Source organism: Rhinopithecus bieti, unplaced genomic scaffold, assembly GCF_001698545.2.
Source record: "Rhinopithecus bieti isolate Rb0 unplaced genomic scaffold, ASM169854v2 scaffold_61533, whole genome shotgun sequence".
NCBI classification, from domain to species: Eukaryota; Metazoa; Chordata; class Mammalia; order Primates; family Cercopithecidae; genus Rhinopithecus; species Rhinopithecus bieti.
The window spans coordinates 496,478-512,553 of record NW_016823925.1 but is presented as its reverse complement, the minus strand read 5'-3'; the positions used below and the strand labels follow the sequence as shown (position 1 = coordinate 512,553).

At 48.9% G+C, this 16,076-nt stretch overlaps 1 protein-coding gene across 1 annotated transcript in view; it reads right to left on the bottom strand.

Annotated features, from left to right (window-relative positions):
• LRP4 (LDL receptor related protein 4) overlaps positions 1-16,076 on the bottom strand; it is a 63,408-nt gene that overhangs the window by 16,375 nt on the left and 30,957 nt on the right. Inside the window, exons 14-28 of the mRNA XM_017861981.1 lie at positions 14,611-14,699; positions 14,083-14,291; positions 13,848-13,929; positions 11,971-12,076; positions 10,311-10,512; positions 7,161-7,350; positions 6,942-7,073; positions 5,242-5,382; positions 4,792-4,878; positions 4,514-4,685; positions 3,849-4,011; positions 3,498-3,723; positions 2,841-3,144; positions 1,411-1,629; positions 1,103-1,274 (exon numbers count right to left, since the gene is read on the bottom strand). Coding sequence (XP_017717470.1) covers positions 1,103-1,274; positions 1,411-1,629; positions 2,841-3,144; positions 3,498-3,723; positions 3,849-4,011; positions 4,514-4,685; positions 4,792-4,878; positions 5,242-5,382; positions 6,942-7,073; positions 7,161-7,350; positions 10,311-10,512; positions 11,971-12,076; positions 13,848-13,929; positions 14,083-14,291; positions 14,611-14,699 — 2,494 coding nt within the window. The remainder of the gene's footprint in view (positions 1-1,102; positions 1,275-1,410; positions 1,630-2,840; positions 3,145-3,497; positions 3,724-3,848; positions 4,012-4,513; positions 4,686-4,791; positions 4,879-5,241; positions 5,383-6,941; positions 7,074-7,160; positions 7,351-10,310; positions 10,513-11,970; positions 12,077-13,847; positions 13,930-14,082; positions 14,292-14,610; positions 14,700-16,076) is intronic.

The following is a 16,076-nucleotide window of genomic DNA, read 5'->3' as shown; positions in this document are numbered from 1 at the left end:
GCCTGTAGTCCCAGCTACTCGGGAGGCTGAGGCAGGAGAATGGCGTGAACCCGGGGGACGGAGCTTGCAGTGAGCTGAGATCTGGCCACTGCACTCCCGCCTGGGGCGACAGAGTGAGACTCCGTCTCAAAAAAAAAAAAAAAAAAAAAAAAAAAAATTAGCCAGGCATGGTGGCATGTGCCTGTAGTCCTAGCTACTTGGGAGGCTGCAGCACGAGAATCGCTTGAACCCAGGAGATAGAGGTTGCAATGAGCCGAGATCATGCGACTACACTCCAGTCTGGGCAAAAGAGTGAGACTGTCTCAAAAAAAAAAAGAAGTGAGCTCAGTCTACATGGACCTTACTGAGGTTAAAAGAAGAAGGCATTCTACCACTGTTCCAGAAGTCTTGGATTCCCTTCCCCTTCTTTTGGGTCAGAAGGGGGCACAGACTTCTTCAGAGTCCCTTCCCCCTGCCCTCAGCATTTCTTATCTAGACAAGTAGTTGTACATTCTGGAGCCTGGGTCAGGCGTGGTGGCTCACGCCTGAAATCCCAGCACTTTGGGAAGCCAAGGCAGTAGGATTGCTTGAGTCCAGGAGTTCAAAACCAGTCTGGGCAACATAGCGAGATGCTGTCTCTACAAAAAATTTAGAAATTAGCTGGGCATGGTGGTATGTGCCTATAGTCCCTGCTACTTGAGAGGCTGAGGTGAGAGGATGGCTTGAGCCAGGGAGGTTCAGGTTGCAGAGAGCTGTGACTGCGCCACTGCACTCTAGCCTGGGCAACAGAGCAAGATGCTGTCTCAACAACAACAAAGTTCCAGAGCCTGAAGGGATCAGGATTTGTTATATTATAACAAATACAAGAATCAGCCCTTAAATGAGTAGGGGTGTGAGTCCTGTGGTCCAGCCAGAAGACATGCTCTGCCAAAGGCACTCAAATTAGGAACATGTAAACCAGCCAAACAAAACCCACCTAAGGGTTGAGGGCTGGATTTAGCAATCGCTGCTCTAAGAATACATTCCCTCATCCTTCTCAATGGTTCCTCTTCCCCACATACCAAGAAGCTTTCTATCTTTTCATTTTTCCATTTTAATCTCAACCATTCTCTCTTCTGCCCACCAGATCTCCAGGAGGCTGTTTGGTGCAGGACTCCCACCTGCGGGTATCATAGTCCAGGGTGAGGCCGTTGGGCCAGCCCAGGTCTGTGTTGATGAGGACCTTCCGCTCAGAACCGTCCAGGTTCGCCCGTTCAATCTTGGCAATGTGGCCCCAGTCTGTCCAGAAGAGGTACCTGAGACACAACAGTGCCATCATCATCAAGGCAAGGGAAGACGGCACCCAGAGGTTGAGAGAACACAGAAGGTAACACCATCTTTTCCACCCAGCCCTTCTTCCCTGGATCTCTTTTCTACTGGCCATAAACTTACCCCTTCCTGGGGAAAACAGCAATGGCCCGGGGCTCATCCAGGCTATTGTTGATCAGCACTTTGCGGCAGGAACCATCCAGCCTGGATGCCTCAATGGTATTTCGACCTGTGTCTGTCCAGTACAGGTTCCTGGCCACCCAGTCCACTGCCAGCCCGTCAGTGGTCTTCAGCCCACGCCCGATCACTGTCTCCATGTTGCTGCCATTCAGGTCTGCTCGCCTTGGGGAGAGCCCAGTGTTGGATGAGCAATCAGACTGCCCCAGAATAGAGTAGAACTCCTTTAACCCATGTTCCCATAACTGGACCCCCACTGAACTGTAAGCTCCACAAGGACAGAGACCAAGTATCTGTGAGTACATTCCTCAGCACCCAGCATGATAAATGCTTGATAAAATAATTGCAGAATGAATGAACCAGTTCTTAGGAAGACAGAGTATTTCCTGCTAACTGGAAATAGTGGCGGTTGCCAGGGGATGTCTTGCTAGAAGACAGGTTTATCATTCCCCACATATCTTTGGGAAGAGACAAGGATTGCTAAGTGGTGATTATAAGAAATACAGATTTGTCAAAACCTACCTGTGCATTTTTTAAAAGTTAAAAACATTTTAAATACAAGTAGATATGAGGTTTCATTATGTTGCCTAGGCTGGTCTTGAACTCCTGGGCTCAAGCACTCTTCCCGCCTTGGCCTCCCAAAGTGCTGGGATTACAGGTATGAGCCACCATGCCCGACCCTACCTGTGCACTTTTGCAGAGGCCCTACGGGCAGGAGGGAACTCTACCTCAGAATGGGAAGCATGTCACTGTCACCTAGGGGACTTCCCGAAATTGCATATGCCTACCTGTCCCCAGCTTGAGATTCTAATACATCCCTTGGGGAGAGCAAAGAGGAATGTTCCCTGTTCCTCCCTGTAAGAATCTCTGCCATGGGAAACCACTCTTACTGGTAGCAGGGCATCATATTCCTAAGCTTTGTTAGGGCCACAAATTTAAAGAATTAAAATAAAACAACAACAAAATAAAAAACAACAGCTTTGTAAACCACCATACGCCTTGGCATTTGGCTGGGGCTCCTTTACTGCAATACAGATACTGGTAATGTGGCCTACTCATCAGTAAGTCCTCGGGGATTCTTGGAGCTCCTTCAGGGCACAATGGTAGATGTGAAAGGCTCCAGGTCCCCACCCTGACTTTACCTTTTTTTAATTGTTGTTGTTTGTTTTACATACTAGGTTTCCATGTAATCTCTAAACAAACAAAAGTTTGAAACTCTGCTCTAAGTGACAACACTACAAAGTGAACAAGTCAGGATTAGAACTCGCTATCCAAAGTGCCGAATCACTCATCCATTTAGCGGTCAGAACATAACCTCACCCATGGGCGATCAGAAGCAAATCTGTGTCCTCTGGAGGTTTCAGTGTTGCTCATACCTGATAACATCCAGGAACACATCTGTGTAATAGACCTTTCCATCCACGCTGTCATAGTCCAGGGAGATGACATTGTTGAGCTCAGGAACAGGGACGTGCACATCAGTGTGGTCACTGGTGTCCAGTGAGATACGCCGGATGGAGCCACGGCTGGAGAAGAGCAGGTAGGTCTCAGGAGAGGGATCACAAGTCTTCCCATCTCCCTTCAGCTGGATGCCAGTGGGACAGGCACAGGAGAAGCCAGAAGGCCGGGGCAAGCAGAGGTGGGAGCAGCCGCCATTTCTCGAGCCACACTTGTTAAAACCTGGTGATGAGAAGCACAAGTGTTCACGCCTAGCTTGGAACATCATCTGAATCTTACAAAGGTCCCAGTTGCTTGTGGCTGACTCTTTGCTGTTCTAAGTGACAGGATTCAGTGCCTGGCAGGGTGAGGCGGAAGAAGGGTCTGCAGGAGGATCTCCAGGAGTCCTCTGAAGGTGACAGCTACAGTACCAGCCATACCCAGAGAGAACACAGCCCAATCCTGAAAGGGAGCTTAAACAGGTTACTGTCTTTCTGGCTGTAAAGGAGCTCTGTGCTCTGGATATATCTCTGATGTTGAGATGGCCCCAGAAAGCCAGAGGCTCTGACTCACAGCCCCAGCCCTCTGACTCTCACCTAGTGGCTGTGCCCGGTCCACAGCCTGGATGTCCATGAGGCCTGGCAGGTTGGACCTCACGAGGATAACATTGCTGCCAGTACCCTTGTCGGCACGGTGGATGCTCCGGGTCTGCCAGTCAGTCCAGTATATATAGGAGTCGAGGAGGGTGAGGCCATATGGATGCTGCACCGGTGACACCAACGTATGCCGATTGGCACCATTCATGTCAGCAGCCTCAATTCGCTGCAGAGGAAGGAGAGGGTGGGGGGTGGTGATCAGCAGATAGGGAACTCTCCGTTCCCGAGATCTAAGGCAGGCCCTTCCCATCTTCCCAGGCTCCTGGGAAGCACCAAGGGCACGGCTCTCACCTCGGTGTGGGCATCGGCCCACAGCAGCTGGGAGCTGGCCTTGTCCACAGTCAGTCCATTGGGCCATCCTAGGTTGTTGCTGATGAGCACCGTGCGGTCTGAGCCATCCATTCCGGACCGCTCTAACTTGGCATTCTCCCCCCAGTCTGTCCAGTACATAAACCTGAGTGAGGAAGAATATTAGCTATATTAGCTAGTTATTCCAGCAGCTACCACATACCATGAGTACTTAACAGTATGTCAGATACACTTGAGTACTTATAGTATGTCAGGCAACATTTTTGCTTGACAAAATGCTTTGCAAAATACTTCATGTGCATTATCTCATTCTTCATAAGGGCAACAAGGTATGTATTTTCACTACCACCTCCATTTAATAGATAGGTAAGGAAGCTGAGAATCAGAGGTTAAATACTGGACCCAAGTGATATAGCTAATACATGATGAAAACATTTCAATCCTGGGATTCTGATTCCAAGGCTCATGCTTTTAACTTCTACACTGTACTGTCACCCTGCGAGAAGTCACAGGAGAGTGGAAGAGCCCCAAGGAGGTGACCTTGTTCCTGTGATGCAAGCTTGCTCTCTGCTACCCACCTTCACCCCATCATAACCCCAGGTGAGCTGGCCCCCCGCACTACCCAGTGTGATACAGCCAGCTCTCACCCCATCTCATGGTACAGTACGATTGCCCGGGGACTGTCAAGGTTCTGCCACACCAGCACTTTCCGCATGGACCCGTCCAGGTGGCCCACTTCAATCCGGTTTGTTCCCGTGTCTGTCCAGTACACTTTCCGGCCAATGGCATCCACCGCGAGCCCATCTGTGGTCTGTAGCCCTGTGGGAAGTCAAAAGAGCACACTGGCTCCTATTTTAAAACAGATGGGCTATTTCCCCAGCCCTGTCGCCAGACAGGTGGTCCCTGGGCTGGGAGGAAGTCCCACCTGTGGTGATGATGTCCTCATGCTGTGAGCCATCCAGATTGGCACGGCTGATCCTGTGCAGTGTGCTGTCAGACCAGTACACTTTTCCTGGAGAGGGAAAGCTTGGCTCAACCAAGACCCTCACCCCCTACAATGGGACACACACAGCTGATTCGTGTCCTGAAACACCAGAGCATGTCAGAGAGCCCTGGAGCCTCTAGCAGAGGAAATCAAGGAAAATGCAGAAATAGCATAGCAGGATAGCTCTTGGCAGAGATGGAGAGAAGAGGACCCCAAACCGTGCTCTCACAACCAAAGAGAAAGTGCTAGAGAGACAGGGACAGGGGCTATGCCAGAGGGTATGGGAAACCCCTGGCTCTTGGCAGGAGACAAAGGTGGTGGGAGAGGAAGGACAGTAATTGCTGAAGGGCAGGGACAGAAGGCCAGGTGGGAAGGGAGGGCCACACAGACCTTCCTGGGGGTCTACTCCAATGGCAATGGTGTTCTTCATGGTAATGTTGATTGGTACCACCACATCAGCAAAATAAGGGATGTCCAGGGAGACCATGCGAATGTCTATCCTCCTGGCGAAGATGAGGAAACTGTTCATGCCTGCCAGGTGGAGGGGAGGGAAGAGATCACTTGAGCACAGCCATTAAGTGGATTTGGAATCAGGCAAACTGAAATTCATGCCCTGTCCCTGCTAGTTTCTAGCTATGTTATTCTAGGCAAGATATTTAAATTATTATTATTTTTTGAGACAGGGTCTTGCTGTGTCACCCAGGCTGAAGTGCAGTGGCATGATCATGGCTTACTGCAGCCTTGACCTCCTGAGCTCAAGCGATCCTCCCACCTCGGCCCCCTGAATAGCTGGGACTATAGGCACATGCCACATGCCCAGTGAATTTTTGTATTTTTTTGTAGAGATGGGGTTTCATCATATTGCCGAGGCTGGTCTCAAGCATCTGCCCACCTCAGCCTCCCAAAGTGCTGGGATTACAGGCGTGAGGCACCACTCTCAGCCTAAATTATTAAGCCTCAGTTTTCTTATCTATAAAATGGGGACAATAATAGGGTGGCTGTAAGGGTTAAAAGATCATGTACACGAAGCACTTACCATTAGGTCTCACACATATTCATAAATAATGCCTGTTTATTAACATTACGAAAGTGGCTCTCTTTGATGGACCCTTTACCATGAAGATTAAGAAAGAGAAAAAAAGAAAGGGAATAAAGGGACCCCAGTGGGCTCTACTCACAACCTGGCAGGCACAGTTCACAGCTGCTTTCTCACTCAAATTCCCAGGGAGGTTAGAGTTCAAATGCAGCCTGCCCTGCAGCATGTCCTAGGGAAAAACCTTGACTTCCAACATCTGGGTAGCCAGGTACTGCTTCTGGGACCCTCCAATAAGGTTGTCACATAGGTTGTATACTCACAAAAGTGGCACATCTAAGGGGGAGGGTACCATGACATTGTAGATATCATACATTTCTGTTTTTATTATACCAATTTTAGGCAGTTAGAAGTGTCTTTTTTTTTTTTTTTTTTTTTTTTTGAGACAGAGTCTCACCCTGTTGCCCAGGCTGGAGTGTAGTGGCGTGATCTCTGCTCACTGCAACCTCTGCCTCCTGGGTTCAAGCGATTCTCCTGTCTCAGCCTCCCAAGTAGCTGGGATTACAGGCACGTGCCACTGTGCCTGGCTAATTTTTGTGTTTTTAGTAGAGATGAGGTTTCACCATGTTGGCCAGGTTGGTCTTGAACTCATGACCTCTAGTGAGTTGTCTGCCTCGGCCTCCCAAAGTGCTGGGATTACAGGTGTGAGCCACCGTGCCCAGCCAAAAGTATCTTATTCCAACCAAATCAGTATATTATGACAATGTACTAAGAGATGAGAGGAAAGTGTCTTGAGAAAGGAGCAACTTTATCTAATATGCATGAAGACATCATAAGAACTAGGTGGACCCTGCCTCCAGTCCTTTCTATCTGCTTCCAAGGGCCTCTCCCCAGGCCCCTCCCCTTTTCTAAAAGCCGCGAGTCTCTCCGCTGGGCCTCTAGAAGCAGCAGGACTCATGGTTTCTCAGACCACATTGGAGCCCATCTGCAAGGAAGGAAGAGAGTCATTGCCCCCTCCCAGAGAGGCTGCATCTAGATCTGTGATGCTTTCACTCACCTGGTGAGCAAGTCTTGCCATCAGGCAGCAGGTTGATGCCTGTGGGGCAGGTACAGCTGAAGCCGCTCGGATTTGGGGACCTAAGACACAGGTGGCTACAGCCGCCATTCTCCATAGCACATGGTGTAGACACTGGGTAGAGAGGAGGGGACGTTCAATGGGGAGGGTTAGGGCATAGGAGGGCCAAGGAGAAGCCAATGCGAGCCAAGGGCTGCTCACCTGGGGGCCGGCGGCGGTGGAAGACATGGATGTCCATCAAGTTCTCCAGGTTCTCCTGCAGAGTCTCCCGGTCCAGCCCTGTCAGCCGGTCAGCGCTCTGTATACTCTTGGTCTGCCAGTCAGTCCAATAGATGCGCTCTCCATAGAGGGTCAGCCCAAATGGGTGGGGGAGCTGGCTTCCGATCAGCACCTGCCAGGGCCCCAACACTGTGTCATCTTCAACAAAGTCTGACAGCACAGAGCATTAGTAAAGAGCTCACTGTGGACTCAGAAAGTGGCTCTCCCACTAACACCTACTGTGTGACCTCTAGTAAGAGCTACTTATAAAATCTCTCTGAGCCTTGCTCTATCAATCTGTGACTTGATCGTGCCTGGCTCTAAGGGTCATGGGATGGTTTCATTGGAATATGTTGGAAGTCATCTGTTACTCACATCATCTCAAAGTATCTCTGTACAAATTACTTATTAAGTACAAAAGAAAAAAATAGCAACTTTATAGTGGACACTACCTTAACCATACGATGGCAGTAAGTATCACAATAATGGAACAGGCCAACACCTGTGTCTACTGATGAGACACACTGAGAACTCAAGGACGTGACTTCACTTAGGGTAGTGTTCCTGCTGCAAATGCACACTATGAATCCAGTCACAAGGAAACATTAGATAAATCCAAGTTGAGAGACATTATAAAAAAATAACTGGACTTAACTCTTTAAAAAATGCAAATGTCCACTTTGGGAGGCCAAGGTGGGCGGATCACCTGAGGTCAGGAGTTCGAGACTAGCCTGGCCAACATGGCGAAACCCTGTCTCTACTAAAAATAGAAAAAGTAGCTGGGCGTAGTGGTGGGCGCCTGTAATCCCAGCTACTTGGGAGGCTGAGGCAGGAGTACTGCTTGAACCCAGGAGGCAGAGGTTGCAGTGAGCCGAGATTGTGCCATTGCACTCCAGTCTGGGCGACAGAGCAAGACTCTGTCTCAAAACAAAACAAACAAACAAAAAATGCAAATGTCAAGAAAGCCACAGAAAAGCTGAGGAAATGTTCCAGATCAGAGAGTAAAGAGACTAGATTAGCTGGGCCCAGTGGTGCACAGCTCCAGCTACTCAGGAGCCTCAGATGGGAGGATCCCCTGAGCCCAGGTCAGCACGGGCAGCACACCAAGACTGCAGTCTCAAAAGAAAAAAAAGTAAGCTATGTGTGGTGGCTCATGCCTATAAACCCACAGTTTGGGAGGTCAAGGCAGAAGAATTGCTTGAGGCTAGGAGTTCAAGACTAGTCTAGACAACAAAGTGAGACCCCCATCTCTACAAAAAATAAAAAAATCAGGCAAGTGGCCTCAAACCCATAGGCTCCTGAGTAGCTCGGTTGCAGTAGTAGGTGCCTGTGGTCCCAGCTATGCAGGAGGATCCCTTGGGCTCAGGAGGTTGAGGTTACAGTGGGCCATCTTTGTGGCACTGCACTCCTGCCTGGGCCACAGAGTGAGTGTCTAAAAATAAATAAATAGGCTGGGCGCGGTGGCTCAAGCCTGTAATCCCAGCACTTTGGGAGGCCGAGACGGGCGGATCATGAGGTCAGGAGATCGAGACCATCCTGGCTAACACGGTGAAACCCCGTCTCTACTAAAAAATACAAAAAAACTAGCCAGGCGAGGTGGCGGGCGCCTGTAGTCCCAGCTACTCGGGAGGCCGAGGCAGGAGAATGGCGTGAACCCGGGAGGCGGAGCTTGCAGTGAGCTGAGATCCGGCCACTGCACTCCAGCCTGGGCGACAGAGCGAGACTCCGTCTCAAAAAATAAATAAATAAATAAATAAATAAATAAATAAATAAACAAACAAAAATTAAAAGAGACATAATTACTAAACACAATGGGTGATCTTTATTTGATCCTAGATTAACAAAGAAAAAAAAGTGGGGTGAGGGGAGCTATAAAGGACATCATTGAGGCAAACGGTAGTGAAATTGAGCAAGGACTATGATTAGACAGTAATATTGGGCTGGGCATGGTGGCTCACGCCTGTAATCTCTGCACTTTGAGAGGCTAAGGCAGAAGGATCATTTGAGGCCAGGAGTTTGAGACTAGCCTGGGTAATACAGGAAGTCTCCACCAAAAAAAAAAAACTAGCCAGGCATTATGCCTCATGCCTGTAGTCTCAGCTACTCAGGATCCGAGGAGGTCGAGGGCGCAGTGACCCAGTATCGCACCACTGCACTCCAGTTTGGGTGGCAGAGCATGACCCTACCTCTAAATAACCAAAAACCAAAAACAAAAAAAAGACAGTAATATTGGATCAATGTTAAATTTCCTGATTTTGATCGTTGTACTGTGGTAATGTAAGACAACATCCTTGCTTTTAGGAAATGTGCACAGGAATAGTTTGGAGTCAAGGGTAGGCTGTCTGCACTCTAATCTTAGACAGCTCCAAAAAATAATAGTGTGTACCGAAACAGAATGATAAAGCAAATGTGGCAAAAATTTTTTTTTTTTTGAGACAGAGTCTCGCTCTGTCGCCTGGGCTGGAGTGCAGTGGCCGGATCTCAGCTCACTGCAAGCTCCGCCTCCCGGGTTTATGCCATTCTCTGGCCTCAGCCTCCCGAGTAGCTGGGACTACAGGCGCCCGCCACCTCGCCTGGCTAGTTTTTTGTATTTTTTGGTAGAGACGGGGTTTCACGGTGTTAGCCAGGATGGTCTCGATCTCCTGACCTCGTGATCCACCCGTCTCGGCCTCCCAAAGTGCTGGGATTACAGGCTTGAGCCACCGCGCCCAGCCGCAAAATTTTATTTATGTATTCTTTTTACCTGTTCTTGCAACTTTTCTTTAAGTTTGAAATTATACCAAAATAAAAACAAAAAGAGATCAATCATGGGCCCACAGTGCAACTGGTAATTAACAAGCAATAGTTGTGCTGGTTCACAGGAAAGTTTGTGCATCTACATCCCCAGCTCATAATCCACACAAGTCTTTTCATCATCAACCAGTAGCCCTTTCCCACCCCTGCCCCCAAGCTCTGGACAGCACCCACAGCCTCAGAGAAACAGCACACGCCCCATGCTGGTCCCCTTAGCTCCGATCAGTACCAGTGCCAGCCGAAAAGTATCATCCTGGAGGCTGTCAAGGCCGGGGAAAGATGTTTTAGTGCCACCCTTACCTTCCTCTTACTGCCATCCAGTCCAGCAAATTCAATTGTCTTCATGCCGGCGTCAGCCCAGTATAGCCTCTGGGAACCATAATCAATAGCTAGCCCATTAGGCCAGGTCAGATTAGAAGAGATAATGACTTGGCGGCCTGAGGCATCCATGCCAGCTCGTTCAATCTTGGGGCTCGCACCCCAGTCAGTCCAATACATGTACCTGAGCAAAGGCAAGGCAAGGGAGGTCTTACAAGCTAGTTAATATCCAGCAGGGACTCAGAGTACCTAGGATTTCAGGGTTTCTGCCTGAAGTAGCTACCTCAGCCTCCTGCTTCAGTGTCCAGCCCAGCCCTGGGCTCGGCGCTATCTCTGAATGCCCTGTCTTCTATCATTATCAAAAGCTACAGGGTCTTAATAAAAGCAGAGGCCACAGCTTAAGCAGAACTCAGCAAATAAATTGTACATGGGAATAAAGAAAGAGGAGGGGTGAAAATGAATAAGAAATGTTTCCTTGGCCAGGCGCCATGGTTCATGCCTATAATCTCAGCACTTTGGGAGGCTGAGTTGAGAGTATTGCTTGAGCCCAGAAGTTTGAGACCAGCCTGGGCAACATACTAGGATCCCATCTCTACCAAAAAAAAAAAAAAAAAAAAAAAAAAAGTGCCAGATATGGTGGTGCACATCTGTGGTCCCAGTTACTTGAGAGGCTGAGATAGGAGGATCATTTGAAACCAGGAGGGCAAGGCTGCAGTAAGCCATGATTGCGCCACTGCACTCCAGCCTGGGCAACCAGTGAGAGGCTGTCTCAAAAAAAAAAAAAAAAGAAATGTTTATTCACTGGATGGGTTAAATAATTTAACAGAACTCTATATAACCAGTAAGAACAACATAGGCCAGGTGCAGTGGCTCACATCTGTAATCCCAGCACTTTGGGAGACTGAGGCAGGATTGCTTTAGCCCAGAAATTTGACACCAGCCTAGACAACAAGGCAAGACCCCATCTCTACAAAAAAAAAAAAAAAAAAACAACCTGGAAAAATTAGCTAGGCATTGTAGTCTGTGCTTGTAGTGCTAGCTACTTGGGAGGCTGAGGCAGGAGGATTGCTTGAGCCCAGGAGGTTGAGGCTGTAGTGAGCCGTGATTTGCACCACTGCACTCCAGCCTGGGTCACAGAGCAAGACCCTGTCTCAAAACAAACAGCAACAACAAAAACAAGGTAGATCTATACACTCAACTGGAAAGATACACAAGATATATAGGCAAGCAGAAAAAAGTCACAAAATATGCTATTTTGTAAAACCAAAACCATCACCACCAACAACAAATGTTTACATACATTTAGTAGAAAACCTGGGAAAAAAATACCCTAAATTGTTAACTTACTGCTGGAGAGTGAGATCACAGAGCATTTTTACTTTCACAGATTAAAATTTTTTTAACAATGAGTTACTTTTGTAAGCTAACCAACAATAAAAACGAGATAAGGAAAGGAAGAATTGAAAAGTTTCCTTGTCCACAGAGAGTACAAAGTTGTCACCAGCCTCTGGTTTCTGTAGCTGCTCTTGCTTCCTTGTATATCCATCAGATTTGGCCACTCTTCCTAATCTTTTGACTTCTTTCTGGAACTCAGATCTTGGGAGGGGTGGGTGGAGGTCATTCCCAAGGGGCAGCCACTCACCCGCCCATGGGTTCCACCACAATGTCCCGTGGACGATCAAGGTTCTCCCAGATGAGTACTGTTCTCATGCTGCCATCCGTGTTGGCTACTTCAATCCGGTCTGTACCTACCAAGAAGGGATACAGAGATTAACTCTAGTCTTGTTCATTCACGCTCTTACCTTCCATGGCCAACACAAGAGCCTGGCATGTGCCAGCGGAGCACAGAGTAGGTACTCAAGATATTTTGTGACAGATGCACAATGGAAATTTAGTGACTTGAACTGTAAGACGAAATTCAAGGATGTGGTCAGTTGGATTTCTTGAAAGAGCAAGACTTCCCAAACACAGGCAACCATAATTTAAGGCGATGATTCTCAAACCTTAGTGTGCGTTAAGAATCAGGAGAGCTTGTTAAAACACAGATTCCTGAACCTAACACCCAAAGATTTTTTTTTTAAATAAAAATATTTGGCCGGGTGTGGTGGCTCACGCCTGTAATCCCAGCACTTTGAGAGGCCAAGGCGTGTGGATCACGAGGTCAGGAGTTCGAGACCAGCCTGAACAACATGGTAAAACCCCGTCTCTACTAAAAATACAAAAATTAGCTGGGCGTGGGTGGTGCACACCTGTAATCCCAGCTACTTGGGAAGCTGAGGCAGAAGAATTGTTTGAATCTGGGGAGGCAGAGGTTGTGAGCTGAGACTGTGCCACTGAACTCCAGCACGGGTAGCACAGTGAGACTCCGTCTCAAAAAAAAAAAAAAAATTCTAGTCCATTTCATGCTCACTAAGCCCCTAAGATTCTGATTCAGTAAGTCTTGTCTTTTTTTTTTTTGAAGACAGGGACTTGCTCTGTTGCCTAGGCTGGCATGCAGTGATGCGATCATGGCTCACTGCAGCCTTAAACTCCCGGGTTCAAGCAATCCTCCCACTTCAGCCTCCCAAGTAGCTGGGACTACAGGCATGTACCATTACACCCAGCTAATTAAAAGAAAAAAATTGGGGGGGGATCTGGGGGGTCTTGCTGTATTGCCCAGGCTGATCTTGAACTCTTAAGCTCAAGCGATCTTGCCTTGGTCCCCCAAAGTGCTAGGATTACAGGTGTGAGCCACCATGCCCAGCCCTAATTCAGTAAGTCTAGGGTGGGGCCCAAGAATCTGCATGTCCAACAACTTCCCAGATGATGCTGATGCTGCCACGCAGAGGAGGCAAGGTTGTCGTCAGCCTCTGTGGTCCAGCAACCACACGCTGAGTAGCACTTGTTCAGGGTGTCCCCTTGCCTCCCAAACCCAACTGGCTAATTAAAAATGCCTGATGTGGCCGGGCGCAGTGGCTCACACCTGTAATCCCAGCACTTTGAGAGGCTAAGATGGGTGGATCACGAGGTCAGGAGATCAAGCCCATCCTGGCCAACATGGTGAAACCCCGTCTCTACTAAAATACAAAAACTTAGCTGGGCATGGTGGTGCATGCCTGTAGTCCCAGCTACTCGGGAGGCTGAGGCAGGGGAATAGCTTGAACACGGGAGGGGGAGGTTGCAGTGAGACCAGATCGCGCCACTGCACTCCAGCCTGGTGACAGAGCAAGACTCCACCTCAAAAAACACAAAGCCTGATTTACCCAGAAAGTTACGGAAAGAAAACCACAAGGCATAGGTTCACGACCTGAGATGCCTTAAAACACTCCCCAGCATCAACCACACAGCAGAAGCAGCTGCCACAATGTGAGCTTCTCACGTGGGAGCTTCTCACTTCAGCTCTGCAGCAGAACTCCTGCTTCTGACCTACCAAGGACTTCAGGTGAAGACAGAAGTGGCCCAGGAGGGGCACTGGGCCCCTTCTATCTGAGGCCAGGGTTTTAAACAAGAGGAATCCCAGGGAGCCTCCCCTATACATACCTGCATCTGTCCAGTACAGTTTGTTGGTGACCCAATCAATGGCCAGGCCAGCTGGGCTCTCCAAACTGGTATCCACTACCACCTGGGCAGGAAGTAAAGCTGTATCACCAACTGTACTTCCACTCTAGTACTGGAGCCCAGACTCCACCAATTCTCAAGGTTGGCAAAGGTATGGGAAGCCCTTACCCTGGAGAGGGCAGATTCCACCCCTCGATCTCCCCACGCTGGGCCCTACCTCCTGTCCTGTTCCATCCCACTTGGCCCTGCTGATGGTATCAGTGCTGACATCTGTCCAGTACACGTGGTCATCCCGGGAGTCCCAGTCAAGGGCCACAGCACTGCGTACGTCAGCCAGTGGGATGACATCATCAGACAGGTCCTCTGTGTCAAAGCTGATTCGACGGATGTCCATCCTTCGGGCAAAAAGCAGGAACTTGTCAAGACCTGATCAAAGGCCGAAAGGGGTCTTCTTTTAATGCTCTAAAATCCAAGAACAGTGACAGACACAGACGCTCACCTGCGTGACATCTGGTTCAATCACACTTCCTGGGATCTGGTGCCCTTTGCCCCCTATGCTTTATACCTCAGGCTCTCTTTAAGCACTGCCATGCTGGCAGAATCAGACTTCTAAATCAAATGGAGACAGACTCTACCACGGTCCCAGAAGTGCATGCTGTTTAAGCATCTGTCGGCTTCATCTCAACTTTTCTGTCTTCTTACTTTTCTCCACCTCTTCTGGTGCCCTGGCTTGCCCACGGCCAACCCCTGAACCCTACTTCTCTGATGTTCATGACTGTGTCATGGCTCCTGTCCCTCCACTCCATCACCTGGATCCCTTCCTCTTGCTCTCCTCTTCACAACTTTAAGCCAGTAGCTTAAGCTGAGCACTTTCCTTGCCAGGCACTGTGCTTGGGGCTTTTTTGGTCTCACACCAAGCTTCTATTGTGTGTTATTCTCATTCCCACTTTCTAAATGAGCAACCCTGAGGCTAACAGAGATTAAGAAACGTGCCCAAGATCCCATGGCTACAAAGCACCAGAGCTGGGACTCAGGTCTGACTCCGGAGAAAGAGCTCTGGCCACTCCTCTACGAAGTTTACTTTCATCCTCTGCCCTTCCTCTGGCCAGTCTGAATACTTTCTCAGTAGACTTTTCATCCAGAAAGGCACTTCCTGCCTAACGTTGCCAAATGTCTTCTTCCTAGCGCTGGGAAATCCTTAAGGGGAAGCTGGCAGGGGACAGGGGGCTTTACTTCTTACATCTCACTAAGACCACAGGGGAAGTGCTGGGCACAAAAGAATTCAAGGGGAAAGGGCCGGGCATGGTGGCTCACGCCTGTGATCCCAGCACTTTGAGGGGCTGAGGTGGGGGCATCATTTGGGCTCAGGAGTGTGAGACCAGCCTGAGCAACATAGTGGAACCCCATCTCCACTAAAAATACAAAATTCACTGGGCGCGGTGGCTCATGCCTGTAATCCCAGTATTTTGGAAGGCTGAGGCGGGCAGATCACAAGGTCAGGAGTTCAAGACCAGCCTGGTCAATGTAGTAAAACTCCATCTCTACTAAAAATACAAAAATTAGCCAGGCATGGTGGCAGGTGCCTATAATCCCAGCTACTTGGGAGCCTGAGGCAGAAGAATAGCTTGAACCCAGGAGGTGGAGATTACAGTGAGCCGAGATCATGCCACCACACTCCAGCCTGGGTGACAGAGTGAGACTCTGTCTCAAAAACAAACAAAACAAACAAAAAACCCCACAAAATTCACCAGGTGTGATAGTGTATGCCTGTAGTCCCAGCTACTTAGGGGCCTGGGGCAGAAGGCTTGCTTAAGCCCAGGAAGTCGAAGTTGCAGTGAGCACTGTTTGCACCACTGCACTCCAGCCTGGGTGACAGAGCAAGACCCTGTCTCAAAAAAAAAAAAAAAAAAACAAAACGCTGGGTGCGGTGGCTCATGCCTGTAATCCTAACACTTTGGGAGGTGGGCAGATCACGAGGTCAGGAGTTCAATACCAGCCTGACCAACATGGTGAAACCCCCATCTCTACTAAAAATACAAAAATTAGCTGGGTGTGGTGGTGCACACTTGTAATCCCAGCTACTCACAGGGCTGGGACAGGAGAATCACTTGAACCCAGAAGGCGGAGGTTGCAGTGAGCCTAAATCACACCACTGCACTCCAGCCTGGGCGACAGAATGGCTCTTTTAAAAAAAAAAAAAAAAAAAAAACC